General features: G+C 34.3%; 1 protein-coding gene across 29 annotated transcripts in view; it reads left to right on the top strand.

The window, feature by feature from the left end:
• Positions 1–23,666, top strand: part of LOC126248677 (twitchin) — a 523,948-nt gene that overhangs the window by 201,727 nt on the left and 298,555 nt on the right. For 22 of the 29 annotated variants that reach the window (XM_049949935.1, XM_049949936.1, XM_049949911.1 and 19 more), the window contains 4 exons: positions 243–293; positions 769–885; positions 11,399–11,608; positions 20,035–20,079. In XM_049949935.1, the coding sequence (XP_049805892.1) occupies positions 243–293; positions 769–885; positions 11,399–11,608; positions 20,035–20,079 (423 nt within the window). Of the gene's footprint in view, positions 1–242; positions 294–768; positions 886–11,398; positions 11,609–20,034; positions 20,080–20,557; positions 20,597–22,250; positions 22,290–23,666 lie in introns of all 29 variants that reach the window. The other 7 variants (XM_049949938.1, XM_049949937.1, XM_049949925.1 and 4 more) reach the window with 4 other exon arrangements.

Here is a 23,666-nt window from a genome sequence, read left to right as displayed (position 1 = left end):
ACAGAATAACCAGTAATATTTTGTTTATATCATTTCAAACTGTAAATTAAGCTTATGAGAAATTTGCATGACTAAGCTACATGTGATATGGCAACCAGAGCCCATGTAGCTGTGTATCAGATTGGTACTAATTAGCATATTCTTGTTACGTGTACAATATGACATTAAGAGTTTCTTGATTTTAAACTGTTTAATGTATAGTCTTTTTACTTAATGATTATAACATACTCTTTCTTCACCAGAAAAAAGAAGAGAGAAAATTGTCTGTTGATAAACCAGCTGAACCACCAAAGGTGAGTTAGTAGCTCTTTGTTTCACTGAAATTCATTATTTTTGGTAACTTTTAGATGGATGATTACATCTGTTTTAATGTTGATTTCCTTTCATATACATTATTAACAAGAAAGATCCTCTTGCTAATTTGTTACGAGTAAAATTACCCAAATCAGTTTAGTGATAAAGCTCTTCTGGATAAACAGATTTACAGGTTCAGCACTTGTAAATAGGGACTGTTACCCCAATACAATGAAGAGCCTCTAGAGAAAGTATGAACTGTATTTATGTTAGATCCTGAAATTCGCTCTTGTAATTGGGTAGTTTGTCACTGATACCAATAACTTAAAAAATTAAAACTTTATGTATTCTTATAAGTCATCAGTTTCATGTGACTGTAGTAGTTCATGTTTGGTGAAGCAAGTGTGATGTTCAAAAATTTCTTGTTGTTGTTCATGTCACATGTAAATTATTCACCCCTATAATTACATGTAGATTCGTAGATACGACCCAATGGCATATATTCCTAGTAGTTCTGAGGAAGAGTCTGAAGAAGAGGTGGATGATGGTTTAAGCAAGGAAGAGGAATCATTTAATGACATAGCTCCGAAGGTGAGCCTTTGATGCCAGCTCATTTTGTTGGCCACAGTGTAGGCCACAGACTGTTGTGGCATTACTGCAGTATTTCGGCGGCGATTCAGTAGAATTTTTAACTTGGGTGTAATTGCTGTAATGCTTATTGAGATCCCAGTGAATAGGTGGATTTGAGAGCACAATAGCATAAACATTTACATTTTAAAAGGTATCTTCTTCTTGTTAATGGCTTACCTCCTTTAGAATGTGCAGCAGTCACAGGATTCACCTCAAATCCACCATCACAGCAGCCTGCCTGTAGAAATTTGATTACTTGTAGCTAAAAAGTACTTGGCAGTTTTATTTGTGCTGTTTTGCAGTTACGTAGAATTTCTGATAGCTTGAATTTATTTTTATTTTAAAATAACTTCATGATGATACTTTTCCTGCACTGATGTACACCTTTGAAAGTTATCTGGCTTCCTTAAAGGTAATTTTATCTGATGGAACTGTCATGCATACAGTGATATATTTGTACTGACATTTTTATCAGATTTTTGCCACAAAAACACAGTTTTAAATGAAGAAAAAGCTTTGATAGCAGTTAAATTCTAAGAGATACTTGCTGAATTGTAAGCACTGCCTGGAAATAGCAGTATAATGAAGAATAGTTATGTCCACTTTTTCAGTTTGTTGATGGATTAGAAACTATAAGTATTAATCACTAGTAACAGTAGCTAAACAATCTTCTCATTACTGTACTCATAAAGACTGTTCACTTGAGAACAGTAACGGTAGAAAGTAAGGGCTAAATTTATAAGGATTTAGGATATGGGGTCCTTTTTTAAATGAGAAACTAAGAGTGGAAAAAGAAATATGAGAAAAGATTCCAAAACATAAGAAAGCAACTTGTAGCAGTTAGGTTAGCAGAGGTCTGTTTGATCACAGGTAAGCAGCAGAGCATAAACTAAGGAGAAATAGTAGGTAAATGGAAATTGGTGATAAAAGCAGGCATCTGCTTAGAGCATGGTAGTTAAGAGGTACAAAAGGCTTTGTAGCATAGAAGTGAATGAGGAGCAGAATAAATAAAATATTAATAGAAGTACAATAACAAATACAGTAAAACATGAACTGTTAGGCTATCTTAGCAACATAAGTTCTTACTTCCAAGATTTTTAATGATAATTAGGCTTTATTTACTCATGCCTGTCAGACATAGCTTGTGAGCTGGACTGATTGAGAATTTTATATAGTTCAGCACATTTATTCCTTGGAGTGTAATGGTTAGCCATTAATGTGGTGATCCAATATATGATTCCTGGTTACCACCTCAGATTTTTGTGTGATGGGAATGCCTGAACAGTTTCCACTGAGCATCATTGTGACAGATGAGTAGGTGCTTGGTTTGATAATCAACAGTGCTGACTCTCAAGCCACTGAACTGATATAAAGCCAAAAGACGTGCATCTGCATAAGAGCCACACATAATCTTCTGCTGCAGTGCTTAATATGAAGGTATCATGTTTAAATCCAGGTAATGGGGAAAAAAAATAAAAATTACAAACATGACCAGCATTTGGCCATCAAGGAGAGTCAAGGTTGTTTCATAAAATTCCTGATTACTAGTCTTTGCTTCAATATCCTGATTCAATTCCAAACATTTCCACAATGTCTCATCAAGTGCAGGTATTTGATAATCCTGTTGATGATCCATTCATTGGACTGGAGTATTAAATGTGGCAGCCCTCTTTGTGCCATTTGAAAAAAGTTGGTTAATTTCCTGCATTGGGTTTCACTCCCTCCCTTCTATCATCATCATCTTCATCATTGTCATCATCATCATCATCATCATCAACAACAACAACAACAGCAACAACAATAACAACCACAATATAAACATGACAGTATGATATATAGACACTCACCACAGTTACCTGTATGAGATGGTTACATTTAAGACCCTTGATGTGCAATATACTGAAGTGCCATTAACTGGGAAGACTTACACCAATAATGGTCACACTGAAATATACATTCTTTTCTGTAAACATGATAAAAAAAGGGTGAAACCTAATTATTGTCCATTACATGACTTAACCACAAGGCACATACTATAGGTAAGAAGGGACAAGTGGCATCTAAGTAGTGTTAGATCTTTGATTTTGGACCAAAAAGTGTGAGACTAATTTTTTTGGCTTGGCAAGGTTATCAGTTATGATACTAAGAAAGATGGGACATATTTTAGTAAGTGAAAGGCTAAAAAGAAATGCTTTAGTGAGGGACTGTGTGAACAAGACTGAATATCAGGGCAAGAGGTGTGTTAATGCAGATTGAAGTAGAAGATTGAGAAAATGAAACACAGTGAAGGAAGTGCTAGTGAGTAGTGTAAGGTGGATATGACTTCAAGCTTCCACAGTAAATTCTGAATCGACTACATTTATGAAGTAGATTTAATTTTATAGTTCTGTAATCATTTCAAAATTCTCAGATGTGTTTTAGCTTATAAAGCAAACTGTAACAAATATGAGGATCAAATTTCTGTGTCCCTGATAATATCATAAGTGGTATGTAAGGGACATGGACGCTATATTCACCCACAGAGCCAGTTTGACTTAACTATTCATCTTTTTTCAAACATAAAAAATAACTTCCTCTGTAAAGAAACAAACTATGAAAGGATAATGGAGCAAGTACTGGAATTCTGTGGCAATTCATTTTCTTCAAGTAAGCTGGATTTTCAATCAACTGTGTCACTGACTTCAACATTCTTAAATCGTTTTCTAAAATTCTAAAATAGTGGTAATGGTAGCACTAATTATTATATTACTGCTGACAACTTCAATAACAAAAATAACAAATCAGATTACCTTAGATTTTTTATTTTCATAAAAAAAAATGCCTTAAGAAGCAAACTACTTACTTACATGCTGGGGCACTCATACAAAAAACACTAGGACTGTGTAAATGCTTCTGATTATAGTGTTTGCAATTCTTCAGGCAATGTCTCTGCCTCAGTCTTTGTTGCACCAGTCCATGTTGATATGTCCGGTAGTGTCCAAGCAGAGAAAAACTGGGGACATGGCATGACAGCGCTTCTCATGCTATAGGCATCCAATAGAAATGCAAGTGTAACCATCTGAAATGCATGTGGCACCAATTTATTAAGTAATTAGGAGTGGATGGCTGGGTTAGAAGACAATGTGCTTACACTTCATGCATTATGATTTTGATAAGCTCCAGAGCTAGTATTATTTTGGCAGTATAAAAAGTTACTTTCAGATTAATATATGATCGCTGAATGGGGACTACATGTCTAGGAAAGGAAAATGGAGCATTTGAAGTTCAATAGAATCAGCTGCCAATAATTCTTTGTAGAATATTTTTTTAAAAAGAAAGTAACGTTAAGAATGAAACTGCAAGAAAGCCTTTTTCCTGCTCAGGTTCTCTGTCTAATTTATGAGCATTTGGGTTATTTAATCTATCATAAAGAATTAAAAATTGTATAATTGTGAGAAAATGGCATAACTAAATTGTTAGATGATATTTCACATACACCGTTCCATCCATTGAATCACAGTGTTTCCGATGTATCTTGTCATTTAAAATATTTCCTGACAAAACTGAAACACATGTTGATGGAGGCACTAGTGGCTGGAATACATAGAACTGGACATGCCACTCAGTTAAGTGAAGGAAGCTCTTGCAATTATGTTCAGAAAGTTACTAAAATTAACACTACAGATATAGTTAAGCAAGATTGAAGAATAGTAAAAGAATTTGATCTTCCCAGAAAGTCTAACCCTTATACTAAGTCCCAGTGTACGTATACAATTCATCAGGCTCAGCATAAGATAGTGCCTCATATATCCATTTTCCATAAACATCATCCAGTGGTCACAAGATTCTTTTATGAGGAGGTTCAGGAACAGTGTTCTCAATTTCAAAAGGTTCGTAGTAAACATGAAGCTTCATATGCCTCTCTTGTGGATTGATTTCCTTCACACGTCTCACAAATGATGTGAGAGTAAAGATCATTGTGCAATATTATTGATGAGCTTGTACTGTTTGGTACTTACAGTGAGAGAATACATCTTTCCAGGCAAGCCTCAAGAGAGGATGTTGGTATGTGAGCTGCTTGTCAGCTTGAAGTATGGTGATCTCTTTTTGTTATGTCTCAAGGAAAATTATTAAAACTTGCACCAGGATCTAGTTACTGCATTACATTCTATCAAATCTACCCTTCTTATCTAACAGTTCCCCTTTTTCTCATGCCACTGAACTTTTATTGCATTCATCATAACTACCATAGTATTCACCCACCTCTGTAACGGAGTGGTCAGTGTAGATGACTGCCGTGCAGACGACCTGAGTTCGATTCCTGATACTAACAAGGATTTTTCCTCATGAGGCCACTTGAGGAGCTACTTGGCTCCGCCATCTGGAATGTATGCAAAATGGCTGGGAGAGCAATGTTCTGACCACATAATCCCCATACTGCATTGCATGACATCGCAAGGCAGAGGATGACACGGCAGCTGGTAGATATCCCCTGGGCCTTCACAACGTGATGAGGAGCTTGTTTTTTAATCATAGTATTCCAGTGAGTCTCACAGTTTTTTGGGCTACTGTGTAGGGACTGCATAAAACTACTATATTTGAAATACTTTACTAATGCCTGTCTTGTGTTCAAAACCTGTCACACAATCAAGTTTTTGGCATCCTTTCCTGTAATCATAGTCAAATATATGGTGGAGTGTGTACAGGCAATGTGCAAGGTATGATGATTTGCGGAAACCATCCAGTGCATTTGTACAGTTTTTCCCCTCATCTATGATGAAATCATACAATTTCAAAAATTCAACATTAGTACCAGCATCTGCATCCCTAGTAACTAATTATTCTACACTGCAGTTTCCTCTCATAAGTATGATGAACAATGAGGTATTTGTGTGCATATCAGTTCAACTGTCCAGATAATACTTTATGCTAATCTGATTCTGTCTTTTGCAGTGTGTGTCAGTGCCCTGTATACCACTGTTGTGTGGTGGGTTAGTAACTCATTTGCACCAACAGGTCTGAAAGAAGGACTATTTATTGTAACCTTTTCCAGATTTGTTAGCCATTTCATGATAAGCACTTCAAATGGTCACTGAATTTGACATGAGCCCTCTCACTCTTTATTTCACTGTGGATGAAATTGTGGAACTGTATAGGGCACAAGAAGAAGGCAGTTATTTTACAAATTCCAAGATTTTCATCTCTACAAACAATGTATTCATCAAAAACTTTATTAAACATCATATTCCTTTGTACTATTTTACAGTCCACACATTTACATTAGTGTTTGATCTAGAGTTTCACACAAGTTAAAATGCTGAGTAAATGAAGTTGCAAGCGTTTGGCTCACCTCATGAACTGCATTCTACAGATACATTCAGAGACTCGCGAACTAATGGTGGCAATTCATAACAGTGCATGTTGGTGACTTTTGACCAGTCACCTATGAAACACTGAAGAACATCTCATTTTTACACTATAGAATGGTTTTGTGAGTAACTCTACCTAAAACACAACATTTTGCCATGCAGCATGCGAACAACAAAGTTCAGATGCCTATTTCCATTCTGAGGCATTTGTGATAATGGAAGCTGATACTGACAAAAAGGCTATCAGTCCAGAAGGTGCCAAACAGTCAAGACATACAGGTCCACACTTGTAATAGTACTCTAGTGTTGAGCCACCACTGTACACAAAGTTGTATGACCTGTTATTGTTATCTGGAGAAGATGGCAGTCATCTCCTTGCTGAGATCATATTGTATTGTCTAGTATTCCCTCATTACTGCATATCATACTCTTTAATCCACTTGTTTCACACTTGTATCACTGTTGTATAATTCTCTGAATATGATGAAATATCATAATACAACAAACCCGTTTCTGAAAATCAATCACTTGGTATCATTCAAACTGGCTTACATGCTGGTATAGTGCCCTTTAACTTCAGTCATGCTGACACTTGCTTGCATATTTGTTCTTTATTGGATGGCTCTTCATTGACTGAGCTTGGCGTAACTATGATTTTAGGTCACTCAGAAGAGGAAATTACTGGCTTGTATTTGCCATCTCTCTCCAGTCTTAGTATATTATTCCTTGTGCACTGTTAAACACCTCCTCCAAGTCTGTATTTATTCAAGCCATAACTATTGTGTGTTACAGTTTTCACACAAATTGATGTTTCACAGCCCACTTCACTTCATAAAAACTTGAAGAAAAATTTAGCAATTTATTAGAGAATGCCTTAACATTTAAGCCAGACAAACTTCCTGGTGGTGGGTGAAAATATCTAGACAAAGATGGATTCCTGCACATAGCTGGGTGAAGAAGGAACAAAAAGATAAAAGGAAAGCAAAGAAATAAGCATCAAATGAGATTACAACAGTGAAATAAACATTAGAACACCATTGTAGCAATCAGTCCTCAGTTCAGGTAGGAGATTCACTATGGAACTGAAAACATAAAGAAGAAAATACGAACAAACAAGGAAAACAGTAAAAGAAACCAGACAAGTCTTCCTTTTATTTTATTTTATTTTATTTATTTATTTATTTATTTTTGAACTTGGCTCCTCTTTGTCACCTACATTTAGTTTAAACTTAAGAAACAACTTTATAATTATTAGTTGCTTATCAGTCTTCACATATTTTCATTGCAGTTTGTCTTTTGTACCACATTTGAATTGGTGTACTTAGTAATCTGCATTCATTTTTTCAATGAGTAAAAGGCATACATAGTTGATTAATTGGTTGATCTGGAGTGTTGTTGAACATATTGTCCACTAAGTGGTTACACAGGAAAAAGTAATGCTATTCAATTCTATTGAATTGAGATTGGATACCTTAAACTATTTCTGTCTGGCTAGAGAAAGTGAAAACAGTATGTATACACACAGCATGTACTTCCAGTCCATCAGTAACAGCAATATCCAGCCTTACATTTGTGTAGTTTCCTGAAAAAATTTCCAGTACATTTATTATATTTGGGTTATTGAAAAGCATTGTGCAGAGCACATATTGATGGAAACTTCACAATAAATAACTACAGGTATTTAAAATATGGTCACCATCCAATTTAATAATGATTATCAGAAGAAATACCAACAGGTGCAGAACCAATACAAAATGATAAAAATCCTCATTCAGACATTCTAAAATCTGTTTTCCCTTGGTTACCATTAATTAATTTAGATGAGGACCAAGATGGTACCTTCCACAAGTTCTTTTCTGCTTCCTGCTTTTTTTGTTGTGTAATTGAAACAATAGAAGAGTTTAGAGTATAACAGTCTGTCAATAATGAGATCATTAGAGATGGAGTTCTAGTTCAGAATGGCCAAGATATCAACCTTTTCCTTTTCAAAGGCCCCATCCCAGCTTTTGAAATAAGCAGCTTAGAGAAACCATGAAAAACCTAAATGTGAGTAGCTCAACAGGGAGTTGCAACCCAGCACTCTTGAATGTGCTCCCTTCCATGATTTTAGTCTGTGTCTAATTATATTATTACAAATGAAAACTTGGACAGAACAGGCAATAATGCAAAAACAATATAAAAAGGAATATGTAAAGTAAGTTTTCCACAAAAATGTTCTCATTTTTTTGCAAGCAACATCCATACTGCTTTGTGTATTGTGTAGTGGAAGGCTGATCTGAGAATGTATCTGTGAATTTGAAGTGGTTAATCTTATCCCATATTTTGTAGATTCCTGTCCACGCCAACATTTTTTATATTGTTATTTGATTTGAAAATTTATCCAACAAAAGCATAAAGTTACAAATAGTTGCATTTGCAAATAATCCAGGTCAGTGCATGTGAATTATTGAACAAACAGCAAGTTTCTCTGAAAATAGAAAGTTGGTAATATTGCACCACTGTCACTAGGATACCTTATTGTGTTTCACAAAATTGACAGACTTATGATATAATGAATATACTAAGAGTAAGACTATGTAATCAGTTTCCTAATTATTCTAATTCATGAAATAGTCACCCCCAACAGATACACAGAACAGAAATATTAAATGCAATCTTATGTAGTTAAGTAGACTGCTGGCCTATTTAGTTTTTCATTTCTTTAACTATGATGATTAGAATCTTTGCTTGGAGTTAATTTTGTTTGTAGATTTAGTCTGAAGCTTTGAGTATATTGTTGTAGACACAGATGTTATATTATTGTAGCATTATATCTTTATTTTTCATTTTCTATTTATTTTTGAGCTTGTACTTGGTTTTATTGAGAGCCTGTTTGAAAGGAGACTGTGTACTATTTGCAGTCAGTCACACAAAAGTATCTTATGTTGGCTTTAATTTATTCACTGTGATAATGTAGTTGTGTGGGTCTGTATTTGAATAAACATTTGGAGAAACTATTTTCTGAACAGCTACCTTTTCTTCTCATCAGTAAGAGTGTGACTCGTTTCAGAACATGCAGTACTTAATGATGTGTGTTTTGTAACATAACAGTTATTCTGAAACCAGTTATGTTCTATTGGATGATATAAAGGTAACAATTTGAAAAATAGTTTTGCTATGTGTCCAAATACCTTATTTTAAACAGATATTGTGTATCCTATTGATAATGCCTTGCATTTCTATTCACACAAAATGATTAGGCATTTTTCAGTAGCATACTTATTGCTGAATAAAATGCTGAACAACTACCTTTCTTCCCCATCAGTAAGAGCATGACTGATTTCAGAACATGCAGTACCTAGTGATATGCATTTTGTAACAGAACACTTCCGAAACCAGTTATGCTCTAATGGATGATACAATAAAAGTAACTGTTTGAATAGTAGTTTTGCTGTATGTCCAGGTATCACATGTTGTGCAGATGCTATGTAACCTGTGGATAAATTTCCATGTAAGTTTTGATAATGCCCTTTACTTTTTTTGTACAAAATTTTTATGCATTTCCCAATAGCCTAATTATTGCAAAATAAAATGAATGTTAGGAAAGCTTAGATGTAAAATATTAGTGTTATAATCATGAAGACTGTTGGCTGACAGCAACAGAAACACCTTAAAACTGATTTCATAAGGCCACTTTTTCTTACTTATTGGCATTAGCATGACAGCTCTGCCTTGAATGGCCTTAGGTGCTTTTATTGTAGTCGAATAATTGCTAGTCACACCTACTGATATTCATACATTTCTCTTTTTTACATGTTGCAAATGTCTATATCATTTTGTGTTGAATGAATTTAGTGTCCTTAAATGAAAGATTCAGTTTATTCTGTTACAGTATATGCTCTGATAGAAAAGATAGATTCAAAGATTCCTTTATCTATTAATTGGGATAAGTAATGTAACATCCAACAGCCTGGAATATATCTCATGAGGGAGAACAAAATGCCAGTTTGAAAATGTGCAACCTGTTTCTCACATGGTCTTTATTTTAGACATGCTATTTGTTTGCTCTGTACAGGGCAGCTAAATATAGCTTCATGCTGTGTGAGGGCTGTTACATCACAGCATTCCCTCACAGAGCACATGCTTGGACCTACTTAAGTGCACTACCTTCTTCAAGCAAGACAGTGCTTTCTTAAAATCATTTCTATCAAATTAAACATAGTAAAATATTTTGATATTTTATTGTTACAAAAAATACACCATACTTCACTCACAGTACAGTATTTATTATTTGACAGGCAGTGAATACCAGCAACAGTAAAGGAGGATTTGCAACGCATAACTTATGTGTCTCACATTTCATATGATCTATGTTACTTTTAGCTCATTATATATTTAAACATATAAATGTAGTCACACTTCTTCTTGTCAAATTCTTTAGTCATGTGCCTCTGTGTGGTTATACTTAGTTCTGCTTTAAAGAAAAGGTAGTTGTGTAAAATATCATTTTAAATTATAGCTGACTGTTGACTGCATGATTTATTCAGAAGCAGGTGTTTAGACTCATATCTGATGTTCAGCTCATGCCCATTCTATTTATACCATCTTAGTTTTGAAACACTTCATACTTCTTTACTCTCACTGTTCCCTCAGCTATTTAATTCTTCTGCCTTGAAAGCAGAGCCAGTTGGCATCCATTGAAAGAGCCTGTTCCCACCATGACTCCGTTGCAATCTCCCATGAGAAGGGAATTGTGTAGAGGGAAACTTATAAATAATCTCCCAGACTGTCAGGCTGATGAGATCTGCCTGCTCAGCTCTGTCTAGGAGCTGGCTGGCACACAACACGATTAGACATGGTTGGAAGTGGTTGAGTGTGCTTGCTATCTCTCGGAAAGTTTGAAGTGGTAATAGGGACAGTGTGTTATACTTGAGATGTGCAGTTGATTGGAATTTAAAACAAAATGGTGAGTAAAATTAAAGAAATCATCAATTCATGAGTGTTGTGATACAGTGCCACATAGTTTCAAGAACTCCCTTCTGTTGCTGGTGGGCAGTGTGATATTGATAGGGAAGTGATGGATATGAAGTAATTACTTTCAGTTAGGACAGCCTGTGTTTGACATAAAATATTTATCTCATTATCAGCCTGTGGACAAGTCTAAACCAGGAATGAAAGTTCCTGAGATTAAAGCTCCTGAGGGTCCCAAGATTGAAGTGATCCGAGAGAAAACACCAACACGAACAGATAGCAGGAAAGGCTCCCTTGCACCAGGATCTGGGCCCCCAAGCCGCCGAGGCTCTCTTATTCCACCAGAAGACCAACAACGAAGGCCAAGTCTCATTATCAGTGATGAGGTAAGTGTCCTTATGTGTCTCTCTGGGATTGTGTGTAGCAACGTTTTTGGTAGTATGCAGGGTAAAATTTGCCAATGCTCTTTGTTGTACCTTTACAGATCATTGCTAGGTACACTATTTCAGAAGCTGTAGTAGCTGTAGAGAACATAAAAATTGTACTGTGATGTCCTCACAAGTAGGATTGGTTTTGAGTGCATGCTGGAGTTGCAGGAACATACAGTTAATGCACATCTAACAAATTAATGCAAGTTCTACTAAATATAGAGTGAAATTAGCTCTACAAAGGAACTCTGATGCTTGAAAAGAGGAGTTAATAGGAAAATAAACTTCTGTTTCACCTCTGCAGAAACACCAATAATGTTCTAGTCTCATTAGTACCATGACAAAGAAAGTTAACAATATACAAACATGAAATAATTTATTACAACTGGAGACCTGTCTCATTTATTTCAAAATCTCAGCTGTGACAGCCCATTAGTACAGATTGTTGACTTGAATAAAAGAAGGTTTCTTAAAATTTTTCAATAGATTCATGGAAGTTTTGATTCGCTTTCACATGCCTATGCATTCATGTCCTGAGATTTATGTTAGCAGCAGGCAGATGGATAAAATATTTTAAACTAGTATTATATATAATTACAGTTATCAAAAAATTAAGAACATAGGTGGAACATCATAACTAGAAGTAAACTTTCTATACATAGATGTTTTTTTTGCAACTATGTACAATTTTATCCAGGAATTGTTATCAGAAACAGGAGAAGTTTGTGGTTTTACACATAAAAAGGAAAAGTAGTAAATATTCTTAAGGTTAAAGTAATTTTTGAACAGCTGTTGTGGAGTTCAGACATTTATGCAACTTTCTGTAGCTTTATATGTTTCCATGAATTCTTACATTTATTTAGTAGCAGTTGTGACCTGTGCTGTTGCATCTCAACCATCTTTTGGATAATTATTTATTGCTCTCGTTACTTTTAAATGATAATTAATGTACATATAGAATTATGATCAGTAATCATAGATGCTTTTAGTGATTGCAATCCAGAGACTGTTAGTCACTGATATTTACTTTGTGTCAGTGTAGTTTACTTAAGTTTCTTTTCTTTTAAATATTGCCAAAATTCTTAGTGTATACTTAACCTTTCATACATATCTAGTACTTAAAACGTGGATAAAATGTAAACTGGAACATAAATAGCTTTTTCATTCATATCCTCATGAAAGACTTATTAAAAATTTTGCTACTTTATTTTATTTCCGCAGTTCATTTCAGTTACTTAAAGTGTCTAATATATACACTTAGTTGCATTTTAAATATCACATAAAAATAAGTTGTCTTCCAAACAATTTAATTCAATTTATCCAACAAATATTTATGATAACAAAGAGCCTCCCATGTTTTTATACAGATTATGAAGCCATAGCAAGCCTTCCCAAACTTTTATGGATGACTGATGGCTTACTGTTCTTACTATTTTGAATTTTTAATATTTATAATTGTCAAATAAATAATGAAAATCCATACATAGGGCATGAAGGGATACAAGTACAAGTACAAAGAGCTTTAGAACCTGTACGAGATTTGTCTATGCTTTTGAGAAGCAACTGTTAAATTTCTGCAATTAAGTAATTGCCTTCTTGTTAAAAGTATGCTGCTTATCACTGTGATTATATCCATGTGATGAGTAGTGACCTGCCTCTCCTACTGTTACATTGATTTTGCTTTGAGGTTTGTGCAATTATTTCCCATAAAGGTGTCCTTTTGTGTGCATACTTCTTAAATTACTAATAATTTTCTTTAAATATAAGATGGTTTTTAAGATTACAGACCTATCTGTTAAATGTATTCCATACACCAGATGTTAAACTGGGTCCTAAGTGTATAATTGTACAAAAATATTCTGATTAATAATAACTGAAATTCAGTTGATAAAAATGGTAAATGTAATAAAAACTTTTAATTTATCTGATAAATGCTATCTGGGATATAAATGTTTCAATAATATTAACGATTGCGTATGGTTTAAGATGTAAAAGTCTTCTTTAGGGGATAAAATTTTATTAGATGTCTTTCACACAATTTTTTTCCTTAGACAAAATTTTATTTGAATTTTGTACACAATCATTGTGAGAACACATTTTTATCTTGATTAACTAGCATTTATTTATAATTGTAGAACTTGTAAACCATTTTAATGACTTCTATGCAAATGGGACATTACAGCCTAATTTAAAAAATCTTATAAAAAAAAAAAAAAAAAAAGAAAAGAAAAGAAAAGATATGAAATTAAGACTGAAATAGTTCTAATTTGCATTCAGAGATTGATTCTGATGATTACAAAACTATTTTTTTATCAAGTTATTTATAGTGTTTCATACATAATTTAGATTGGTTTTGTTATGTTTAATGTATAAATAGTATTAACTCGTAATCTTTTAACTATGTGTAATATGTATTATTTCCATAATTTTTCATTTCATTTCCAGTGACAAGACCAAAAGAAAGATATTTTCTCTATTTTTGTTCTTTTTTATTACATATCTAGTGGCTGAGTAGCTGCACAACAGTTATTAGGTGTATATTTAGAATAAATAAAATGTGTAAGCTTTTAGTTTTCCCAGGAATGGTTTATTTCTTTGTTAGCCTGTAAAAATCAGATTTAAATAAGGAAGTTTTCTTATAATAATTGGAATGTGACCTGACCCACAATCAATTTTCCTCCATTTTGGAGTACCAACAAATAAATGTATAAATAAATGCTGAATAGCTATACCTGTGTTGAATAAACATCAAATGAAGATGCCACTACTTAGTGGTGTGTTTTATGACACATTTAAAGATCAACAAAACATCACAATTCTTTTTCACTTTGATAACCAATGGAACCAACAGAAAAAAAAATGAAATCAATTCTGTATTATCAATTTGTATGTTTCCACTCAGGATGGCTTGCAGAAATAGATACAAATAGATTTATGGCTGCCGCAGGACATGAATAATACACAGTTGAATCCAAAATCGTAGCAGCAGACTAATTAAAATCATAATGTGGGAAGAGATGATCGACTCACCACAGTTTAATTTTATAAAGTAATTAAAGTACTTCATCGTCACTTTTGCTAACAAGGGAACCTCCCCATCGCACCCCCCTCAGATTTAGTTATAATTTGGCACAGTGGATAGGCCGTGAAAAACTGAACACAGATCAATTGAGAAAACAGGAAGAAGTTGTGTACAACTATGAAAAAATAAGCAAAATATACAAACTGAGTAGTCCATGGGCAAGATAGGCAACATCAAGGATGATGTCAGCACAGGAGCGCCGTGGTCCCTTGGTTTCGTGAGCAGCTGCGGAGCGAGAGGTCCTTGGTTCAAGTCTTCTCTCGAGCGAGATGTTTACTTACTTTATTTTTGCAAAGTTATGATCTGTCCGCTCGTTCATTGACGTCTATGTTCACTGTAATACGTTTAGTGTCTGTGTTTTGCGACTGCACCGCAAAACCGTGCGATTAGTAGACGAAAGGACGTGTCTCTACAATGGGAACCGAAAACATTTGATCCAGTAAAACACGTCTGATATATTCTATGCGACACTGGTGACGGCATGTGCATCACATGACAGGAATATGTTGTCGACCCACCTAACTTGTACACTTGGCGAATGAGTAAAAGGATTCTTCTACCTTGCTCGATTTAGGTTTTCTTGTGGATTTGATAATCACTCCCAAAAAAGTGATGAAAACATAAGAGTGTGTTACATAAACTGCAACAAATGAATGCAACAGTTTGACAGTCGCACAGTTTCCTCTGTGCTCTGTCAAAACATGTTTTTAACGTTTTCAAATTTTTCCGTGTGTAGACCGTCAAATCCTGCATATGTCCAAGCAAATCTGAACATGTCGTGGAATTTTGGAGAGCGAAGCTGATTATGTGTGAGTCCATGAACTCTGATAATTGTCTGAAAATAAAAATTTTAACTTTTCATTCAAGGGAAGACTTGAACCAAGGACTTCTCGTTCTGCAGCTGCTCACGCTAACCACGGGACCACGGCGCTCCTGACCTCACATTATCCTTGATGTGGCCTATGAAGCCCATGGACTACTCAGTTTATATTTTGCTTATTTTTTCATAGTTCCACACAACTTCTTCCTGTTTTCTCGATTGATCTGTGTTCATTTTTTCAAGGCCTATCAACTGTGCCAACTTATAACTAAATCTGAGGGGGGTGCGATCGGGAGGTTCCCTTGTAAGATACAGTTATTTTTCCAACCCTTTTATTTGCCTTTAGCTCTTTAAAAATTCATTCAAGTATTGTTTTTGCTGTTGTGATATGAAATCAGATTCAAGAAAAGTTACATTTCAGTCTATAAAGTAACTACTAGTAACCATTGGAATGCACAAACAAACAAGTTATATGGTGTTGTCCCTTAATATGTGAAGAGAGAGAATTCATAATAGCTCTGATACTAATTAATCCCTAATTAACTAATATAAAATAAAATAATGCGTCAGCAGGTAGTCAAGATAATAAAAGACAGATTTGGTTATCATATTTTCACAGTTGGATCCAATGATAGGGAAAAGATTACTAATATGGACAATGTGTAAAAGTAAATTATCTTATTTACTGTAGACAGCCCCCTCATAGAATGAATGAGAAATGTAGAATTAGACAATACTTATAAGTAAATTACTTTCTTTTTCCTCTAATTTTGCCTGTTTGTTTGAATTAGCTCATACTGAAAGGGCTTCAGTCACAATTTTTGAGAAATTGACTTGTTACTGGAATAATATTCCTTGGGACTAACCTAAAATCCTATGATGAAAGGACCTCTCATCCAGTGCTCATAAAGCAGAGTAATTGATACATGCATTGTATTTTTACATGGAGAAAATGTCTCAGTACATCCCTGAGGCCTTTTGTGTGTATACCAGTGGCAACACTGAAGACATATGCCGCACATATTTACGTTCTCTATTTCCACTGTTTCTAGTAGGGAGCTTGACATAAAGTTTAAAGAGAGATTGAGAAATCAATCTTGTGGGAAGAAAATGAGATGAGATTTACATAAGAGATGGGGGACTTGTATATGAATTACAAGGATATTGTAGTCAGGGCTCATTTTCTCTTTTTTTTCTTTTCTTTTCTTTTCTCTTTTTTTTTTTTTTTTTTAAGCTTTCTGGAAATTTTATAAAAAGACTTGCCTGTCAGAAGAAAGTGCTGAAAGAAGTGTCCTCAACACAAAAAGAGACACTTTAACAGCAACAGCTACAGGCACTTTGTTTATGAGTCCAAGTTTCCTGATTGCATTGTTATCCCAATACTACATTGATGATATGATCAAGCTTACTTTCTGTGTGGCTCAAGCAGGATAATCTTTTCCTAGTCTGCTCATTAGTGTAGCATACATGACAGCATGTTTCCCAATAAAATCTGCCAAGCTGAGAGATTCAGTAAAACTGCTTTGTTATATACTATACCAATTTTATGATGAATTTTGTGCATGTCCAGTAAGTGAAATTTACATGACTAGAGTTTTTCCACAAAAACTCAAAAAGGATTACAGTCGATAGGTTCAGCACCTATGAATCTCAAAGACTGTGTTGATATTGGAAGGAGTTACTGATGAAATTATGTTTTTAAAGCTTTGTTTAACTATAGCACAGGAAAATAAACAGCATTGTGATTTCTTTCATACTCATTGCCAGTCTGTATGGTCTACTACTTCTGGAGCTCAGTATTTTTCTGTGTATTCTGGTTGAAATATAGGCAAAAAATACTTAACTGCATCAAAATATTTCATGCCTTGCAGAAAGGGCACCACTATTTTGTGTTTATTTCATCACCCACTCCACAAGGACAGTCTGAAAAGTTTGCAACCTAACAAAGAAATGACATTTTTCTTCAAATGTATCTTTATTTTTCAACATGATCTCCTTGTAAGTCTATACACTTCTTCCAGTGATGCTCCCATCTATTTAACCCATCCAAATAATGATTGATGTCTTTCTTTGCAAATAGTTGTTTATGAATGTGATGGCCTCTTCGTTTCATGAAAATTTCTATCCTCCGACCTAAATTTTTAGCTGAAGGTACAAAAAAAAAGTCACATGGGGCTAGATCTAGTGAGTAAGGAGGGTGGTCAAGCAGTTGAAACTGTAGTTCATGGATTTTTGCCATGGCAGCTGCTGAGGTGTGAGACGGCACAGAGCGAGTAATCGTGGCACCTACCGTGCAGTCAGCTTTCTCATCCTTAAATTTACAATCAATATGTGCAACATGTTCTTTAGATATGCCCATAGCATCTGCTATCTCTCTGACCTTAATCTGGCAATACTATTTGGTGAACATGAGCCATGTTACTGTCAATAGTTCCAGTTTTTGGTCGCCCTGAACATTCATCATAAACCAAACTGGTATGGCCATGTTTAAATTCAGCTGCCCAAAATTTCATGGTGGTAACTGATGGTGCAGAGTCCCCGTAAACAGTGGCCAACTTGTGTTTAAGTTGATTGGAGTATTGCTTTTCAAAAACAAAAATCTAATGGAAGCTCAATAGTTGATTTTTTTTTAATTTTCACAAAAACACGTGCATCTACTCTCTTAAACGACTGTCAAGCAACAACTGTGTGTCCAAAATGATTGAAATTTTAGTGAGTGCCCTTCTAGACATGCACAAAGAATTCCTCAACTTTTGTTGCTACCTTCATGTTGAAGTCAGAAACTTTTCAGACTCTCTTTATAATCTAATGCTTGAATGTCAAGCAATGTTACTGAATAATAATTCTTAAGAGATGTTTAAAGAGTATTAAACTTTTTTGTGTTACCTAAAAGTCACTCAACTGGACTGAGACCCTTTCAGGATGGACTGATTCATTTGTTTCATTCAGTGTTCTAAATGGTTGATCCATCCTCCTCTGCTACATTTTTGACCTGTCACTCCTATATTTTTCAAATTACTACATACATGTGACAGTACTGATAATGTGACCACAGCCAAAGCCAACTGAAAAATACAAGAATGCTTAGTAAACTTTTCATTTAGGTAATGATGTGTTTAATAATGCTGACTCCTTCATATAATGCTGCCATGTTTATTATTTTATACAGATTGCTTGATGGTGACAGCAGAAGCTCATTATCTCTGAAATATGCAATATGTCACTCTTTCAGTGTTCTTGAACATATTAAAGTTTTCAGTCCAATATTCTACTTTATCGTATGTTTATGTTATCTCCTACATGGCATAACTCACCAGAGAAACAATGCAGAATTTGTTATTCTGATTCTTGCAGGTTCTTCGAATTAAGGCATAAGGCACAGCAGTCTGTTTGTCATTTCAGTTGCTATGTCTTTATTTGTTTTTCTACTTTTTCAGGTAAATCTCATTGGAGTAGATCATTTCCATGGAAAAGTTCTTAAAGCAGTACATATATATTTTTGCTGTTGTCATAATTACAGTTGTTTTGTTCTAGGTATTTTGAGTGTTGCTGTAGAGGACTGAAATTTTACCAAAGTTGACATATTTTAAATAACTCTGCTGTTATCATATATGTTTCAGTTATGTCTGTAGATAGAGTGAAACATTCAGAAGACTCATATAAATAGCAGAAATCTTATTCTTACAGTATAGATTCAGTAGATTGCAGCAGGTACACTTCTGGGAACTGAACTGTGAATGTGGGTTGTCGAGTAATGAGAAGCCTTCCTTACTTTTTCAAATGTCTATTTATAATACCAAAATCATTGATAGTAATTAATCCAAGAATCAGCAGATCATGCTTAACTGATATTTTTCAATCGCTGTGAGAGTTTGAAGAAGAAGAGTAATGAAATGAAATAAAATAAAGGTTTTAAGCTTGAAAATCAATCAAATCAGATGTTGTGTAAAATTTAAATTTTCCATTCTCAGAATTCTCATTCCAATATATGAAATAATATATTAGTTCTAACTGTAATGTGCAAAACAGTGAACTATTCTTTATGTATTATTCACTGTTTAATTTCTATCCTTTTTGTAGAGACACATTCCACCAACGTGCTTTGTTTTGTCAAGATAACCAAGAAGTAAGGTTTTCTCATAAACCTCTGTCTGGTCTTCAAATACAAAGAGGCTATGCCCATTGACTTCATTTCTCAATAGAAGCAACTTTATTGTTGCTCTCTGTGGACATTTAATACCAGAGTCAGTCTTCATTAAAATGGTTTAAAGTGATTCCCAGATGAGTGATATGAATGATACCAACGCTTCATGTGGGCAGTGAAATAGATCACTGATTATCAATGTCAATAAAATTTTTTGAGGACACCTAGATACACAGTGGAGAATCATGAATCTACACATTTCTGTGATTATTACTGATAGGTTGTATACTTATTCTGCTGGGAGATGACATTTTACTGAAGTAAAGTTTTACTTTTAGGAAAATAGAAAATTACGCCCTGGTGAAGTCCTTGAGGAGAAAAAGGTGAGAGACAACTATAGTAACCACTGGTCACCTACCTCTGTTCTACAGTGTTTGTTCACCATGTTTTATGTTATCATTGTAGCCCAATATTTTTGCTTCATTGCTTTGTTTCTTCACTTTATTTTAATTCATGTTTCTTTTTTATGTAAATGCATCCCAGCAATTGTTGCAGATTTTATTTCTTCTACAGTATGTTTTTCAGAAATTTATTTGCAAATGGCTACAGGTTTAATTTCATAGCTGAAAACACCAGTTTTCTTTATTTGCATTTGCTTTTGTTTCAGTATCTTTTTGTTTCTACAGGGTTTGCTGCTTCAATTTCTTTATACTGACTGCATTATCTATTATTTACTTTTATTTGTCTGCAAATCCCTTCCCTGAACTGCTGTGTGAGGCTTACAAATCACACTGGGAGCATCCATCCCTCGCTTTCTTGTATTGTTCGTACACTGCTCTCAATTACATTGTTTTTCTACAGGTTGGAAAATTGCGGCCTGGTGAGGTTTTAGATTCAAAGGTGAGACTCCTGTAGAGCTGGCACAAAGCTGACCTCTTCTTTGGTTTCATATCTTCCTGCATTATCGATTATGACTATTTGTAACATATTATCAGTTGGTGAGCTCAATATTCTGAGTGCAATAAAAGAAGTGAAACAAGCAAAAAATAAGTATCTAATAGATATCCATGAAGTGTTATGTAATGAAGAATTCGCTATCTACAACAAAATTGTTGTGACTATCCCATATGTTATTCTTTTTTTTTTTTTCTTTTCCCCACAATGTTACATTACCCTAAATTACACGTTATATTTTTCACTTATATTACTACTTCAGTTAGTAATCAAAAGGTTGATAATTATAGCTCTCAATTGTCACTCTGCATTTTAAAATATAAAATCATTGCAGAATACATCATAAGAAGATATGTGCCACACTACTGAAACTGTGATTAATAACGTGCACATTACATATTCTGATACAGTGTTTTATATAATCATGCATCTCATAGATATGAAATAGAATAACTGCACTTTAAGGAAGTGAAAATTAAGTAGTAAATACAAAACATTCAACACAGCAGTTGACTTCAACTATTGAATTTCCTGTCCTCCTCCTCTCTTCATGTCCCCCCCCCCCCCCCCCCCCCCGCCCTGTTCCTCCAAACCTGCTGACTACCTGCCTTCTGCCTTCATTACATCATGTCTCAAAATGCTAACTGGTTGTGGAATTAAATATCCAGATCATTTTTATACTCCAGTTATCAATGTCTATTTACCTGTTGGATCTATTTTCATTTACTAAGGAGAAATTTTTTCATTGTATATTTTCATAAGTAGAATCTTAGCCCTTTCTACTTACAACAAGTTGTTGTTCCCTCATATCGTAAATGTATCATATGTTAACAGTCTTTCCATGCAGGTTATTTGGGCTACATTAATTTTGAGGACTCAAGTATTTAAATTTTTTATAATCAATTGAACCAGGACTTTATTTTCTGTTTCCTGTAAATATCTTGAAGCTTTTATGTTTATAAATGTTCATGATTACTTATTAGGTCAGAATATCTTGCAGACATTATTGAGTGATGTAGTTCATTTCTTGAGTTATTGCTCTCAAACACTGATGCCTGAAAGGAAGCCCTCCCTTTCCCAAGTGTTACATGCATCCCAATATCTGGTGAAATGACTGGAGCAGTTTAGAATACGATGCATCATTACAGCACATTTCATGGATGACATATTAAAGGTGAACAGTTACTGTAACAGTTGCAGGAAATGCCAAAGAGAGTGTAAGATTTTTGCTGTGATCGGTTTGCTTTGTGCTAGAAAAATCTCTGATCCCACCTGCATTGTGGATTCCTTGTGACATTTCTACCATGGACTGAGTGGTGTGTTCATAATATTTGTTTATTTTGTCTTTTATTTATTTGTTTATTTTTATTATTCATTTTATGTTTTTAAGTTTTGTTTTACCTCCAGCCTTTGGTTTCAAAATTTCATTGATTATTATTTTATGATTTCAGTGAGTGATTTATTTTTAACAGCTTGCTTCCTATATGTGTTTTATTTACTTTTGTTTCTTTTGAAATGTTTCTTATTTTTAATTTACAATTATTTTATTTACTTCTTCTTTTCATTCCTTTTCTTTTGTTTCCATTTTTGAACATAACAGAGGAAAGGTTCTCGTCCTGGGGTACTGGAAGAGAAACAGGTTAGATGACTGTGGGTCATAAAGGCTCAATGTGTTATTTTTGTTGATTGATTGTCTAGAGAAAGAAAGATACCATAAGTGTCCAATAAAGTATGGTTCTTGCATCTTCATAGTGGGATAGTAGAAGGGGGACTGGAGCAGATATTTGTGCATTCATTCATTCTCTGTGTTCAACAATTACAGAAGAAATTTCAAAATAAACTAGATAGTATACTATTTAGATAAATACTCATAAATGTGTCTGACCTGTGTTTTAATTTGACAAGTACGTTACATATTATTACTTATTAAACTTTACACTTCATTTCAATGCCATAATTAATGTGTAAATTTGTAAGATCTTTTACACATGCAAAGAAACTTCTACCACAAAACATTAAATATCTCTCTATCTCTATCTCTCTCTCTCTCTCTCTCTCTCTCTCTCTCTATCTATCTCTATCTATCTATCTATCTATCTCTCTCTCTCTTTGACTTAAAAAAGCGACATTCATTTCTCAAAACTTCAGTTTATATTGTGAACAATAGATCTGTTTATGTGTACACTATAGTGGTATACATTATGAGCTGTTACATTTATTTGATTTTGCCAAAGTGTAGATTATAGGAGAGATAGATATGTAATTTATAACTGACAAATCAGTATAAAGACACATATATGTTTCTCTAGCTGTCACAACGTAAGTGTACAGGTGTACAGGTGTGTGTGTGTGTGTGTGTGTGTGTGTGTGTGTGTGTGTGTTTTATTCTTTCTCTAGCTTGTCTAAGTATTTTTCTCAAAGCTAACAGAGTTTTCATTCCGTTTTATGTATGCCTCTTGAAGACTCAACACCTCTGCTATTCAGTGAGTGGTCTTCTTGACTCTTTAGATATTTACATTCTGTTAGAAATTTTCTATATATTTACAACTTACTTTATAAAATCTTGGGCCTATCAGACTTTTGTGTTACACTTCTATTTGGGATGTAACTATCGAGCTCAGTTGAAGTGCTATTAGATATCTAGGGCATTCATCAAAATTTCACAGCTATGCCATTTAATATCATCAAATCATCAGGTTACCTTCCATTCAGAAGGCTGTTGCATGTAGCGACTGTTATATTTACTTGTAAATAATAGATTTCAGCTACTAGTCATCCTTTTTAAATTTTATTGGTAGATCTAGATTTCAGCCAGAAACTAGCCATTCTCAATGCACTATCATTTTTGATCAATGCATGTAATGCCTGTTGGTCAGGGTTCATCCACAGTTCATTCAATGAACTATGGATGAAGCCCAACCAACAGGCATTTCATGCATTGATCAAAAATCATAGTGCATTGAGGATGCCTAGTTTGTTGCTGAAATCTAGATCTGCCAATAAAATTTAAAAAGGA

This window comes from Schistocerca nitens, chromosome 3, assembly GCF_023898315.1.
Source record: "Schistocerca nitens isolate TAMUIC-IGC-003100 chromosome 3, iqSchNite1.1, whole genome shotgun sequence".
In the NCBI taxonomy this organism is placed as follows: Eukaryota; Metazoa; Arthropoda; class Insecta; order Orthoptera; family Acrididae; genus Schistocerca; species Schistocerca nitens.
Note: the sequence above shows the minus strand (reverse complement) of the source record. Positions and strands in the feature narration are given on the sequence as shown.